General features: G+C 51.4%; 1 protein-coding gene across 7 annotated transcripts in view; it reads right to left on the reverse strand.

The window, feature by feature from the left end:
* The window catches only part of ARHGAP22 (Rho GTPase activating protein 22), a 192379-nt gene that overhangs the window by 103167 nt on the left and 75866 nt on the right, over positions 1 to 13346 (reverse strand). The window contains exons 6-7 of one of the 7 annotated variants that reach the window (XM_042241143.2): positions 11280 to 11334; positions 7858 to 7939 (exon numbers count right to left, since the gene is read on the reverse strand). The exons of 5 other annotated variants lie outside the window; for them this stretch is intronic. In XM_042241143.2, coding sequence (XP_042097077.1) covers positions 7858 to 7939; positions 11280 to 11334 — 137 coding nt within the window. Of the gene's footprint in view, positions 1 to 7040; positions 7835 to 7857; positions 7940 to 11279; positions 11335 to 13346 lie in introns of those variants that run through there. One more of the 7 variants, XM_042241145.2, reaches the window with a different exon arrangement.

The following is a 13346-nucleotide window of genomic DNA, read 5'->3' on the forward strand; positions in this document are numbered from 1 at the left end:
GTTCTGGCGGCGTGGGGAATCCTTGGCCTTCCTTGGCCTGCAGCTGCATCGCTCCAGTCTCTGCCTCCTCCTCACATGACCGCCCCTGTGAGTGCGTGTGGGTCCCGATTTCTTCTCATAAGGACGCGTTATTCAATTTAGGACGCACCCTATTCCAGATCTCATCTTAACTAATTGCATTGGCAAATAAGGCTACATTCCAAGACTTCTGCCGGACGCGAATTTCAGGACAACGACGACCTCTCTAATGACCTCCCTGCTTTCCCAGCCACAGCCTCCCAGGCTGTTTCCTCTAACGCAAGTCTGCAGAAAAGCGTCAGGGGCAGCTGTGCCCTTGGGACCCAGGAAGGTGTCACTGACTTGGAGAAGAACTTCCAAACCTGGTGGGGTGTTTTATTTGGTGATTATAACTCCAGCTTTTAACATTCTGGAATTCCAGAATAGTGGGATTTTAAAACACACTGGACTACAGGTATTTTGTGATATGTTTTTTAAAAATCGGAATCATTTACACTTGGGGAAATATTTTAACAGAAGTTTGGATCCTGTAAGGAAAACTTATTTAGAAAATGGTTTTCTATTCCTCCACAATCCACAGGGGGAAAAGAACCAAGGCGCCTCTATCACAACATAAATCCTTATTCTGTTTCAAAGACTTTCTAAACCAGTGGCCTCCAAGTACAGCTGTTCCCTGCGACCCATCCACCAGACCCATGGGGTCACCTACCCAGGAGAACACTGCAGAGGGTGAGACAAACTGGAAATGCTTTTTATGAAATACCACTGGGCTCATGATCAATTGAAAGATGTGGCCCCTGCTAACCAAAAAAAAAAAAAAAAGAGTTAAAAAACCCTCTAGAATACTGAATAAGAAAAAAGATTATTTAAAGATAAGGTACTCATAGGATAATATTAGTTTGAAATTTAGTTTAGAACAATCTCAAAAATTTTATAGCAGTTAGAAAAAATGGGCACCAAAATATGCTCATGATTCAAAAGTAACATCAAATAGTGTGATTTCATTTCAAGGGTTCATTATTATTAAAATTTTCTTTGTTTTAAAGGGCTTGGTTTATTATTTTTGAATAACATTTTATTAATTTCATCTACTAATAATTTTTATTAGAAGGGTAATACTTTTAACCTTTATATTTCATAAGTTTATGTTTTCATTTCATGCTTTCCATATGTATATAATTTCTATTTGAAATGTATATTTAGCTTCACTGAAATTAACAACTTTATGCATTCTGTATGCCTTTTGGTGGAAAGTGTTGATAACTAATGCCCATATTTTAGCAATGCAGGGAGCAAACACCTGCATGCCTGTGCGTTATTTTGCTCTGGTAACCACAATTACTAACATCTTACTAATCAGCTACTGCTAACTACGTTGCAGGGACAAGGCTTAATGCTTTACGTGAAGCTACTTTTACTGAGTCCATTTTACAGAAGAGACTGATGTTTAAGGGGTACTGTGACTCCCTCAGGACCCCAGACCTAGGCAGAGGCTGAGCCAGAACTGAGTCTCAGACAGCATGATGGAACAGTTCAGTTCAGTTCAGTCGCTCAGTCGTGTCCGACTCTTTGCGACCCCATGAATCACAGCACACCAGGCCTCCCTGTCCATCACCAACTCCCGGAGTTCACTCAGACTCACGTCCATTGAGTCCATGATGCCATCCAGCCATCTCATCCTCTGTCGTCCCCTTCTCCTCCTGCCCCCAATCCCTCCCAGCATCAGGGTCTTTACCAATGAGTCAACTCTTCGCATGAGGTGGCCAAAGTACTGGAGCTTCAGCTTTAGCATCATTCCTTCCAAAGAAATCCCAGGGTTGATCTCCTTCAGAATGGACTGGCTGGATCTCCTTGCAGTCCAAGGGACTCTCAAGAGTCTTCTCCAACACCACAGTTCAAAAGCATCAATTCTTCGGCACTCAGCTTTCTTCACAGTCCGACTCTCACATCCATACATGACCACTGGAAAACCATAGCCTTGACTAGATGGATCTTAGCCGGCAAAGTAATGTCTCTGCTTTTCAATATACTATCTAGGTTGGTCATAACTTTTCTTCCAAGGAGTAAGCATCTTTTAATTTCATGGCTGCAGTCACCAACTGCAGTGATTTTGGAGCCCCCCAAAATAAAGTGTGACACTGTTTCCACTGTTTCCCCATCTATTTCCCATGAAGTGATGGGACCAGATGCCATGATCTTCGTTTTCTGAATGTTGAGCTTTAAGCCAACTTTTTCACTCTCCACTTTCACTTTCATCAAAATGCTTTTTAGCTCCTCTTCACTTTCTGCCATAAGGGTGGTGTCATCTGCATATCTGAGGTTATTGATATTTCTCCCAGCAATCTTGATTCCAGCTTGTGTTTCTTCCAGTCCAGTGTTTTTCTCATGATGTACTCTGCATATAAGTTAAATAAGTAGGGCAACAATATACAGCCTTGATGCACTCCTTTTCCTATTTGGAACCAGTCTGTTGTTCCATGTCCAGTTCTAACTTGCTTCCTGACATGCATACAGATTTCTCAGGAGGCAGGTCAGGTGGTCTGGTATTCCCATCTCTTTCAGAATTTTCCACAGTTTATTGTGATCCACACAGTCAAAGACTTTGGCATAGTCAATAAAGCAGAAATAGATGTTTTTCTGGAACTCTCTTGCTTTTTCCATGATCCAGCAGATGTGATGGAACAACTTGCCCTAAATTACAGCTTCACAAGACAATAAATGGAGGTGTCGAATGGCTCAGCCAATACACAGTAGCTATCATTTTCCAGCCATCTGTTCATTATCTACACTAGAGTTCACAGACTCAAACTTTTATAGAGAGGTGAGAGGGTAAGGTGTACCGAAAAAGCAGGTGTCGGCGGGGAGGAAGGCTGGGATGGGGCAGTAGGAAAAGGTGGGGATTCTGGCTAACTAGCGGATACTCAGGCTCTGTCCAAAGAGGCAGCTATTACTGAGCTCCTGTTAATTGTTTGTATGGGGAAAGCAGCCCCAGTTTCACCCTATAGAAATCTCCATTGAATGCACGTGTGCTAAGTCACTTCATTAGTGTCCGACTCTTTGCAACCTTATGGACTGTGAACAGCCAGGCTCCTCTGTCCATGGGATTCACCAACTAAGAATGCTGGAGTGGGTTGCCAAGCCCTTTACCACTAGCGCCACCTGGGATCTATGCGTAAAATCTTTTGTGCATAAAAATGCTCCATGAGCCAGACAAAATACGTCCTATGGGCCAGAATCAGCTCATGGGCAATCAGCCCCGGTTTAAGCTTGGCTTGCAGCCTGGGAAGTAGGCTCAGTGTCTCGCCACTGTTTGCCTCTCTCTACCATCACTTTCAGCTTCCTTCCTGCTTTTGAGTTGCTGCTTTTTCACAGCTTTATTGTACCAAGCATCTTGAAAAGCCCAGCACCCGGCCCTGCGTGCACCGGTGTAAGGCCCTCTTTCAGGAGCTCATAGTCCAGGGTCGCGTCGCACTGGTGTTGCTTCACTTGGGAGCATTGCTTTGCATTTTAACATGGACATGAATCCCTCAGGACATATTCCTATAACCCAGATTCTGTTTCAGCAGTTCTGGGTGGGGCCTGAGAATCTCCATTTCCAAAGAGCTCCCAGATGATGCTGATGCAGCTGGTCCATGGACCACATCTTGTTTAGGAAGGACCCAAAGAATAGCCCTGCATCTAAAGAAGTTCCTAAGCTGAAGGCTCGCTTGCCAGAGGAGGCTCTGTACCTGGGCTTGGCTTCTCAGAGGTGACCTGGGTCATTCAACTCCCCACCACTAATCCCCTGCCACATTCCTCCCCACATCCTAATTTATCTAGAGATTTAGTCTAGCTGAGGTCACTCATAAAGAATTTTATCTGCATCTTTGTTCTGAGCTGGCACTGAGCAGACTGCACATCAACCTTCCTACCCGGGATTTATGTCTCTAGCTGAGGCATTTCTGTCTGCGCCCCTCCGTGTCTCAGAGCTGTGGTGCCCAGCACCCGCCTCAGCTCCTGTTGGCAGCCTAGGTTGGGACCCTGAGGGGGTACTCCCCAGGATGGACCTTGGGCTCCATCTGGTACTAGTCATATGACTTTAGACAAGTGACCCCTCTGCGCTTCACTCACCATATCGGTACAATGGGAGTGTAAGGCCTGCATACTGGGTGTCAGGGAGATTGACCCAGTACCCTGTATGATGCCCCTCCCACTTCTATTTCTAAAAAGAAACTCAACAGATGACTTTAAGAATCTCATGTTGCTTGTGTCTCGTGGAGGATGTTAATATAGGAAACGTACTCCTATTGCTATCCCAGGAATATCCAGTTGCTCTTGAAGGAATTAACAAGTTTCCCCTGAGACTGGATTTCTGTTCCATCAGTCAGCAGTCATGTTCCTGTACCTGGTCTGGGTCAGGGCACGTGAGAGGCAGCCATACAGAAGGTGGGCAGACACGTGAACAGTCACCAGGGCTGCAGGGGTGCCACACACGGTGTCCGAGAAGCCACGAAGCATCAGGTGAGCAGTTCAATACTGCATTTGTCTATTTTCAAGTAATATTCTCCATGTTTTTTTTCTTTTTCCAGCTGAAATACTTCTGAGAAACAAGGGACCTGGTTGTTAATCATCAATCAGTAAACCACAGAATGGCCAGAAAGTCACAAAATTAGGAGAAAGTCCTGTATTTGCCATACTTTTTAATATAAGCAGCTGGACCCATTCATCTAGGTTTGCAGACATTCTGGCTGAAACGTATCTGAAGGTTAAAAAACATACTGAGTATATCGTTTGAAAAGGTTGCTAACCACTTTTTAAAATACGCTGATCTTTTATTTCTTGACTCTGTAGACACCTTGCTATAATAACTGCTAAACTTTACAGAATACTTAACACAGGATAGTATTGTCCTAAGACATAGATTCGGAGAAGGCAATGGCAACCCACTCCAGTATTCTTGCCTGGCAAGTCCCATGGACGGAGGAGCCTGGTGGGCTGCAATCCATGGGGTCGCACAGAGTTGGACATAACTGAAGCAACTTAGCAGCAGCAGCAAGATAGAGATGATCATATCCCCAAAACACTATGGGATAAGTTTTCTGAAATAATTCGAGATTCACAGGAAATCGCAAGGAATTGCACAGCAGGGCCGCGTGCACTCTACACCCAGCCGCCTCCAGGGTTAGCGGCTTGCGTAGCTGCATCCCGCCATGGAAACCAGGAACCTGGCCTTGCGCGATCAATCCACAAAGCTGATTCAGATTCTGCCAGTTATGCACACTGGTGTGTGTGTGTGTGTGTGTGTGTGTGTGTGTGTGTGTGTGTCTGCTGAGGGGTCTGTATAGTTTTATCACACGTGTAGTTACATGAAGTATCACCGCCATTAAGACACTTAACTATACCACCAGAATAAGGCTGCCTCTGCTCCCTCTGTGGAGTCACATCCAGCCGCTTCACACCCACCCCTAAGCCAACGTATAGACACTTGATTCTCATTTTATATATGAGGAAACTGAGGCACGGAGAAGTCAGCGACTTGACCAAGTCCACGTAGTTAAGGTCTGGGTCTGTTTTTTTTGAACACATTTATTTGGTTGCACTGAGTCTTAAAATGGCTGCGGCACGCGAGATCTTCCATCACAGACTCTCTAGTTACGGTACTCGGGCGCAGTAGTGGCGGCATCTGGGCTTAGCTGCTCTGCAGCACGTGGGATCTTGCCTCTCTGACCAGGGGTCGAACCGGCATCCCCTGCATTGCAAGGCAGATTCTTAACCATTAGGCCACTGGGGAAGTCCCTGGGTCCAGTTTTTGAACTCTGTCGTTAAGGAGACTCGTTGTGGGGAGGGGTTTGCAGGCAGCGTGTGGAGTCTGGACCGCCTCCTAGATCCTTGATCCTGGTCTTGAATGGAGAAACCGCATCACTTACGGCGGGGGAGGGCTGGGACATCAGATGCCACGGGAGCGGAACTGAAGCCTCAAGAAGCCCTGCTCCCTGCAACACCGAATCCAGGTGTCACGGCCACCAGCCTGGGCTCCTGTGACCTCACTTTGACTCTATCATCTTTATCCCTGAATTGCTGCTCGCTCCCTCTGTCCTTTCTTAGTTGGCCATTACCCAGCAGTCATCCTGGATTCTACTTCCAACATCCTGTCCCTCACCAGGCCTGAACATCTCACCTCCCAGCCATCCTCCATCCTCCCAGCCTCTGCTTGGTTCTAACTTGAGCAGTCCCTGCTGCTCTACTGAAGCAGCATGCCACGCCCCCCACCCCACCCCCACCCTGCTCAATCCAGTCTTTTCATTGTTGCTAAATATGATCCTAGCTTTCCCCTGTTTAGGACCTTCTGTGGGTCCTCATTGCCTATAAGACTGTCCACATGCCAAGGCTCTCGGGATCTAACCAAGCGAATGGCTCAGAGTTAGCCAAGCTGCTTCCTGCCCCAGGACACCGGCACGGCTGTGCATGTCTCCCCCAGAGCTCCCCATCAAGGCCAGACACACAGCACTGGGCCGAAGCTGGAGACGTGAATCAGATGGGGACCTTGCATCTAGAGACGTAAGTCTGATGAGAGAAACATAACCGCCCCAAAAGAAAAGAAGGGAAAAAACCAAGAGGCACTTTTCAAACTATGCATGAAAGGCGCAACCACAGAGGGAAGCACAGGCTCGAATGAGAAGCCCCAAGATGGGAGAAGGTGGGTCGCCTGGCTGGAATAAGGATGGCAGTGGTGAGCCTAGAGCCGGACTCATGCGCCTCTCCCAGCCAGGGCGTGACACTTCCTGGAGTCCCCACGGGCCATGCAGGCGGCCCTCAGGGTGCAGACCAGAAGGCCGTGGGTTAGAGAGTCAGGAAGAATGTCACACTTGCCAAGGTGAAGTTGAGCCAACACACTAGGGTAAGGACCGTGTTACACACTCAGGAAGCCAGGCTAGGCTGCCTGGTGACGGACAGTCCTGGGTGAGCCACTAAAGATTCTTTCTGATTGGCCTCGTACAAGAGAGACGGCTTCAGTCCAGTCTCCTGGTGGACCACAGCCTTACCTTGCAAGCATGCAGGCGACACCTCCCAGGTCAACATTCCCTGATGCCCTCTGCGGGTACCAGGAGATCCACTTAGAGTCCCCTCTGCCTTAGCAGTTCAGGATGTGGGAGAAGCAGAGACGTGCAGCGAATTCAGGAGCATTTCTGTCAACAGGACCGAAAGGAGAGGACAGAGGGCAGCAATGGCCTCGGACCCGGGGCCAGGGATGGACGGAAAGAACGTGGAGCTGCGCCGCGATGGGGGGAGTACACTCAGCCCCTGGAGAAGCTGTACGCCTTCTGGGTGCCAAGTTTATGGATGGGATAAGAACACTGGTAAGACGAGAACTGAATTTATTTATGACTGGAGGCTGCAAGGGCTAGTGAATTTTCAGGAAGAGGTCAACAAGGGGTGTTAGGCTGCGTTCACAGGCTGGAGCCTAGTGCCAAAGAACAGACAGGTCCTGCGTTTACATCCAGAGGCCCACAATCAGGGCTGGCTTCAGGGGCCTGTGACCAGGGCAGGTACAAAGGAGCTCCTGGGAAGGACCCTGTGCTAGGCATTCGGTGTTCTCTGATGGCTGTCTTGAGGTTGTCAATCATTTTGTCTTTAAATTTGTATTTGGTAAGTGAGGTCTGATGGGCCACTGGAGTGTGTTCAAGGGCTTGGAACCTCAGCTCTCCTGTGGTCCTGCCCCTGAGCCTCCTGCCTCCAGGGATGCTCAGCCGCCCCCTGCCTCCTGGTGCCCTGGGCCAACAGCACACCTCTGCCTCCCCCCGGTGACTGCTGCCACCCCTTCCCCTAGTCTGGTGGAGAGCTGGGGTCAGGAGCACATACCCGGCAGAGTCTCAGGGTGGAGCACGGTGGTGGCAGTCCCTGGCTTGGCTGACAGCACCAGAGCACGGAGCAGGGCTTCGGACTGTGGGAAAGAAGATGTCGGGATGGACTTTCTTGTCCAGGATGGGGCATGGAGCCGTGGTCCAGGGGCTGTTGGGAGGGAGACCCGGCAGCTGATGGGCATGTGCACTGCACGTCGGGGGACCCTGGGTGCCTGCGAGTGGTCTCCCCTTATCCCACGAGTATCTCCATGCCCAAGGGAGTGTGCTAGTTAAATAGCAAATAAAAAACCCCCTGCCTGGTCTGTCTGTGGCCCCCACAAAGCACAACTACACCTGCTCCTACATTGCAGCATTTCACATCTGTTTGGCCGTGAAGCCCCTCGGTGCCCTCTTCCCTCCGCAGCGGAGCAGCTCAGCCTTGCTTGCACTGGGCCCTCCTAGCACAGTGCCGGATTCTCACTTCCTTTATTCCAGACTCATGTCTCCATGAACAGAGCCTCTGGTCTCCTCACTGCCCTCCGCTATGCTTGGGACCAAGTACGTAAATTGTGGGGCCTAGTGCAAAGTAAAGCTGCTGGACTCTGTCTTCAAAAAGCAGGAAAAAGCCCCGTTAAGGGCATTAAATATGAAATTTCTCCCTTTCTTCCATGAGCTCCCTTTCAAACTGTCTAATTATCCCAGGCCAGCAACAGTGGCATTATCTGGGAGCATGTTAAAAAAACACAGTCTCCAGCCCCATCCCAGATCTCGGAATCTGCAACTTTGGGGATGAGCCTAGTACCCAGGGTTTTTGAGGAGTGCTGCGGGGGCTCGGATATACAGGTAAACTTGAGAACCACTGCTGGAGGGCTGGAATTTGTTTGTTTTGAAAAAGCCACAAATGGAAGAAACGTGAAGTTTGCTTGTGTGTGACAGATAAGAGAGAAGTTGAAAGATAAGGAGGGAGGAGGGAGGGAGGGAGGAGGGAGAGGAGGGAGGAGGGAGAGAGGGAGGGAGGAGGGAGCGAGGGAGAGAGAGGAGAGAGGGAGGGAGGAGGGAGAGAGGGAGGGAGGAGGGAGGGAGGGAGAGGGAGGGAGGGGGGCGGAAAGAAGAGAGAGAGAGAGAGGAGGGCGGGCGGAAGGGGAGAGAGAACCGGCTGTGGAGCGTGCACGGCCTCTGCACGGCCACATATCTTAGTTCACGTGATGTGCACAGCTTTCTTGCCAAGTAGGTAGCTTTACTACTGCTACGAGCACAGGATGAAAATGAGACACAGAGCATGGACGCTACTGGCCTGAATCCTTGGCGTTAGTGAGCGGGGGAGCTAAGATGTGAATCTCAGTATCTGACTCCAAAGCCTCGGCTTCCTCCCAACCCCTTTGCTCCTCTCCCACCCCCTTCATTTCTGGAGCACCTGTCGAGCACCTGGGCTCCCCAGGCGGCACAGTAGGAAAGAATCCACCTGCCAAGAAGGAGACACTGGTTCGATCTCTGGGTCGGGAAGATCTCCTGGAGGAGGAAATGGCAACTCACTCCAGTATTCCTGCCTGGGAAAATCCCATGGATAGAGGAGCCTGGAAGGCTACAGTCCTTGGGGTCACAAAGAGTCAGACATGGTTTAACAACCAAACGGCAACAGCATTGAGCTACTCTCTGTCAGGCATGACATCCAGTCGCCTCCGCATCCAGGCCTCCACCGAGCAGTACGGCCCTACCAGACACGTGTGACTGCTCGAAACACAGCTGGTGTAACTGAGCCAGGCGACTGTCGATTTCATTCCAAAGGTGGCTTGCCTTGTATTTCTACCGAACAGGGCTGCTCTAGGACGTGGTTTTGGCCAAAGGGATGAACTGCAACTTCCTTTGCAACTTCCAGGGGCACCAAGGGGGTCCCCCGTACCTGGTCCCGTGTTTAGTAAAGAAAAGTGAGGTTAAGGAGGGCTAGACCACAGAGCAGGAGGTGCCGGAAACCACTTTCGTATTTGTTGATTCTCCCACCCTCAGGGATGGGGAGTGTTTGTGAACTGCTCATCTAATTTCATTTCTGGTCATTACCCATCGTCTGGCACGCCACAGGGGCCACACGGGGTCAGGCTGATACGCTGGCTGGCTGGTACCAGGTGCCGAGATAGGCTGAGCTCTGCATCCCGCTCAGGGGGCGGCTAATGAGATGAGCGATGCTCCAGGGATGGCAGGAGCCCCGTTATCAGTCTGCTTCTGCAGAGTAATCTGTGTGTGCTGGCTTTACTTCAAGGTCAGGCTATAGAGACAGCAGGCAGCAGTTCTCCTATCTGCTCCAAGCTGCAGGCAAATAAGGACGGGTAGCTATAAGCTCAAGGCTTGAGACAGGCTTCAAAGACCCAGCACAGCCTGAGGAAATTGCTGGAACCCATTCTCCTGGGGGAAGCTTGGTTGTGGAAGGCTACTCTCCTGGGGCATCTTATAATTGGGGAACCAAACCAAGGCCACCTGCTCCGGCTGCCCCCAGCAAGTCAGAGGCTGGGCTGGGTCTGTCGTTATTGATGTTTAGTAGTTAAACAGTGTCTGATTCTTTGCGACCCTATGGACTGCAGACCTCCAGGTTTCTCTGTCCATGTGATTTCCAAGGCAAAATTACTAGAATGGGTTGCCATTTCCTTCTCCAGGGGCTCTTCCTGATCCAGGGATTAAACCTGCCTCTCCTGCACTGACAGGTGGACTCTTTACCACTGAGCCCCCAGGAAAGCCTGGGCTGGGTCTGGGGACCCACCTAAACAGACCTCAAAGGCATGTGCACGATCAGGATCCCCTTGCCAAGAACTTGGCACGCGAGCTTGGAGCTACACAGGAAGAATTAGAGCTTGACTCTAATCAGCTCAGCTTATGAGGTGCGCCCCACTCCCACCTCGCTCACTGGCGAGCATTCTGGCAGGGCAGGGTGGCCTCCTCTATGGACACTGTCCGGGGCGAGGGTTGGGGCAGCGGGTGGCAAGGAGGAGCAGCAGTCTACCTCATCGGCCAGGTCCTTGCAATCCCCGCCCCCCCAACCACTGCATCGGTGGCTCATCTAACACACAGTTCTGGTTTTAACCATCCCTCCTGCTTGCTGAAGATGTGCAGTGGCTAAGTCCAAGCCTCTTTGTCCAGCAGCCAAGGCCCTTTATGACCAGGTCCCCACCTGCCTTTCCACTGTGGTCCTCCGCACACCACGTCTCCCGCACAGCCTACTGCTCCAGCCCTCTGTGCCTTTGTGTACTCTCTCCTCCCTTCTGGATCATTCCAGGGCTGATCTTCTCTTGTTTGCTCAGCTGGGTCATTTCCCCTTCCCTGTCAAGGCTTAGCTTGAGTGAAACCTTCCCCAACCACCCAGGTGAGCCACCCCCACCCTCTGCTCTGGGCTCTCAGCCCTGTGGATACCCATGTTGGGGCATGCATCAAACGGTATTGGGATTGATAACTTACAGGTGATAGCTAAGCGGGAACTGTGTTGTTGTCATTAATAATAAGGATACACAGACTGCAGAGAGGAGGGAAGAATGGAAAAAATAGCAGCGTCAATGCTGAGCCCTGGGCTCTTACTGCATCCTCACCAAACCCAAGGCAATTGGCTTTATTATCTCCAAGTTATAAGTGACGAAACGGAGGCACAGGGACATTGAGTGACTTGTCCAAAACCAGCAGGCTGTGGGTGGCAGGGTCGTGCTTCTGACCAGTTCTCCCTGACTTTGGAAAGGACGGTCGGGAGCTGGTCAGAGCTGGGTGCTGTGGGGACACGTGTCCTGCTGGGGGAGCGCAGAGAAAAGGCACAAACAGCGGGGTGGCACATGGGCTGGGCCTCTCGACTCTCCGCCCTGGAACCTTCCTTTCTATGTGCAGACGCCTGCCTCTAGGGAGCAGAGGCGTTGCTGGCAAGCCCGGGTTCAACCCACCACCTCCCCAACTTCCACAGGGTGCTACTTCTTGCTCTCTTCATACCTCAGCCCCCAATGCCTGGGTGGAACTGAAAACCCAGGGCCTCAAAGCCATCCCCACCCAGGCGGATGCCTGCAGGATATCCACCCAGCGTCTGGGGAGAGGGTGGGGGTCCCAAACAGTATGTTAGGGGGAGGGCACCTGCCAGACCTCTGAACTGGGCAGCGTCCCCCACCAGAGCTTCCAGCAGTTTATCTTGAGAAATGTGGTCTGCAGGGCCCAGAGCAGACAGGCGCTCTGCAGTGGGAACCAGGCCCAGATGTCAGAGCCGTGTGGCCCCCTACGTGTCCTCCTCCTGCTCCAGAAGACAGCACTGTCCTGCTCTGAGATTCTGGGCAGCCGTTCACATCTCACCTGGGTTATCCTCAGTTCTGCACACTGGGGTGGAAATCGCCCTCCAGGAGGAAATGCTGCCTGGAAAGGGACCCGGACTTGGGGCCTCGGTGTGGATTTGCAGAAAGAACCACGATCAGTATGACACTTGGCCCCCAGAGAAATAGCCATGGACTCTGATGCAGCGTACCTCCTCTCTCTTCCCTGGAAGCACCTGAGTTCAGTTTGGCAGGAGTAGGAGTGGGGTCCTTGTGCCTACCAGGGTAGGTTCATGGCCTAAACAAAGCCACTCAGACCTCAGACCCTGAGCCATCGATGCCGCCTGGACTGAAGAGAGCAGCGTTCCAGATGCAGCTCCCCCTGCACGGAGCCCCTACCACTCTCTGAACTTGGCTCTGGGGGTCCTGAGCAGCCCTGCCACTGCCCTTTCCACATCCACCTCTCCAGCCTCCTGGGGGTGGATTCTGCATGGCCCCATAACTTCTGGCTATTTCCCCTTTGCCTGCATTGGTCAGAACAGGATTCTGCCACCTGCCACTGGGGACTCTGGAAAGATATGCCCAGCAAGAGAGGACCCAGATAGACCAGCAGCCACTCGCCAGCAAGGTTTAGAGCTCCCGTCTGAATCCCTGCGGTCAGTGCACTGTGATAGCATCACGCTCATGCCAGAAGAAGGATGTGAGCGACGAGTCATTCTGCTATACGGGCCACCTAGCTCGGGCCACCAAGCACAAGCATCTTGTGAGTGTAGCGCTTTTCGTCCAGAGCACTACAGCAGGCCTCTCTCCTCCTCACTCTACCCTGGAGATTCGGAAGAAGGCCTGTGTTTGGCCTGTGGCCAGATGCCTGGTAGGCCAACAGGATCAAGTCCACAGAGGGCAGACAGCTCTCAAAGGCTGAGAGGGCTGGGTTTTGCCAGACAACTTCGGGCTGGAGAAGAGGTCCAGGTGGGAAGGAGACCTAGGGTCCTTGAATCCCAGCCCCTTCCGGGGGCCTGACTCCTTCAGGCCTGACCCAGAACCTAGCCTTGGAGTGCCGGTGGAGCTCGGGTTTCTGTGGCTAGAACTGGCTCAAGCTGCAGCCCCACTATTTAGTGACTGTCGGGGCCTGTCAAGAATCAGAGGTGCTGCCTAGCTGAGCAGGCTCGGGGCTGGCTGGAGAAGAGGAGCTGGCGGAACGCGCAGCCGGCATAGAATTGGCACATCTCTCCACTAGATGGCGCTC

This window comes from Ovis aries, chromosome 25, assembly GCF_016772045.2.
Source record: "Ovis aries strain OAR_USU_Benz2616 breed Rambouillet chromosome 25, ARS-UI_Ramb_v3.0, whole genome shotgun sequence".
Classification (NCBI taxonomy): domain Eukaryota; kingdom Metazoa; phylum Chordata; class Mammalia; order Artiodactyla; family Bovidae; genus Ovis; species Ovis aries.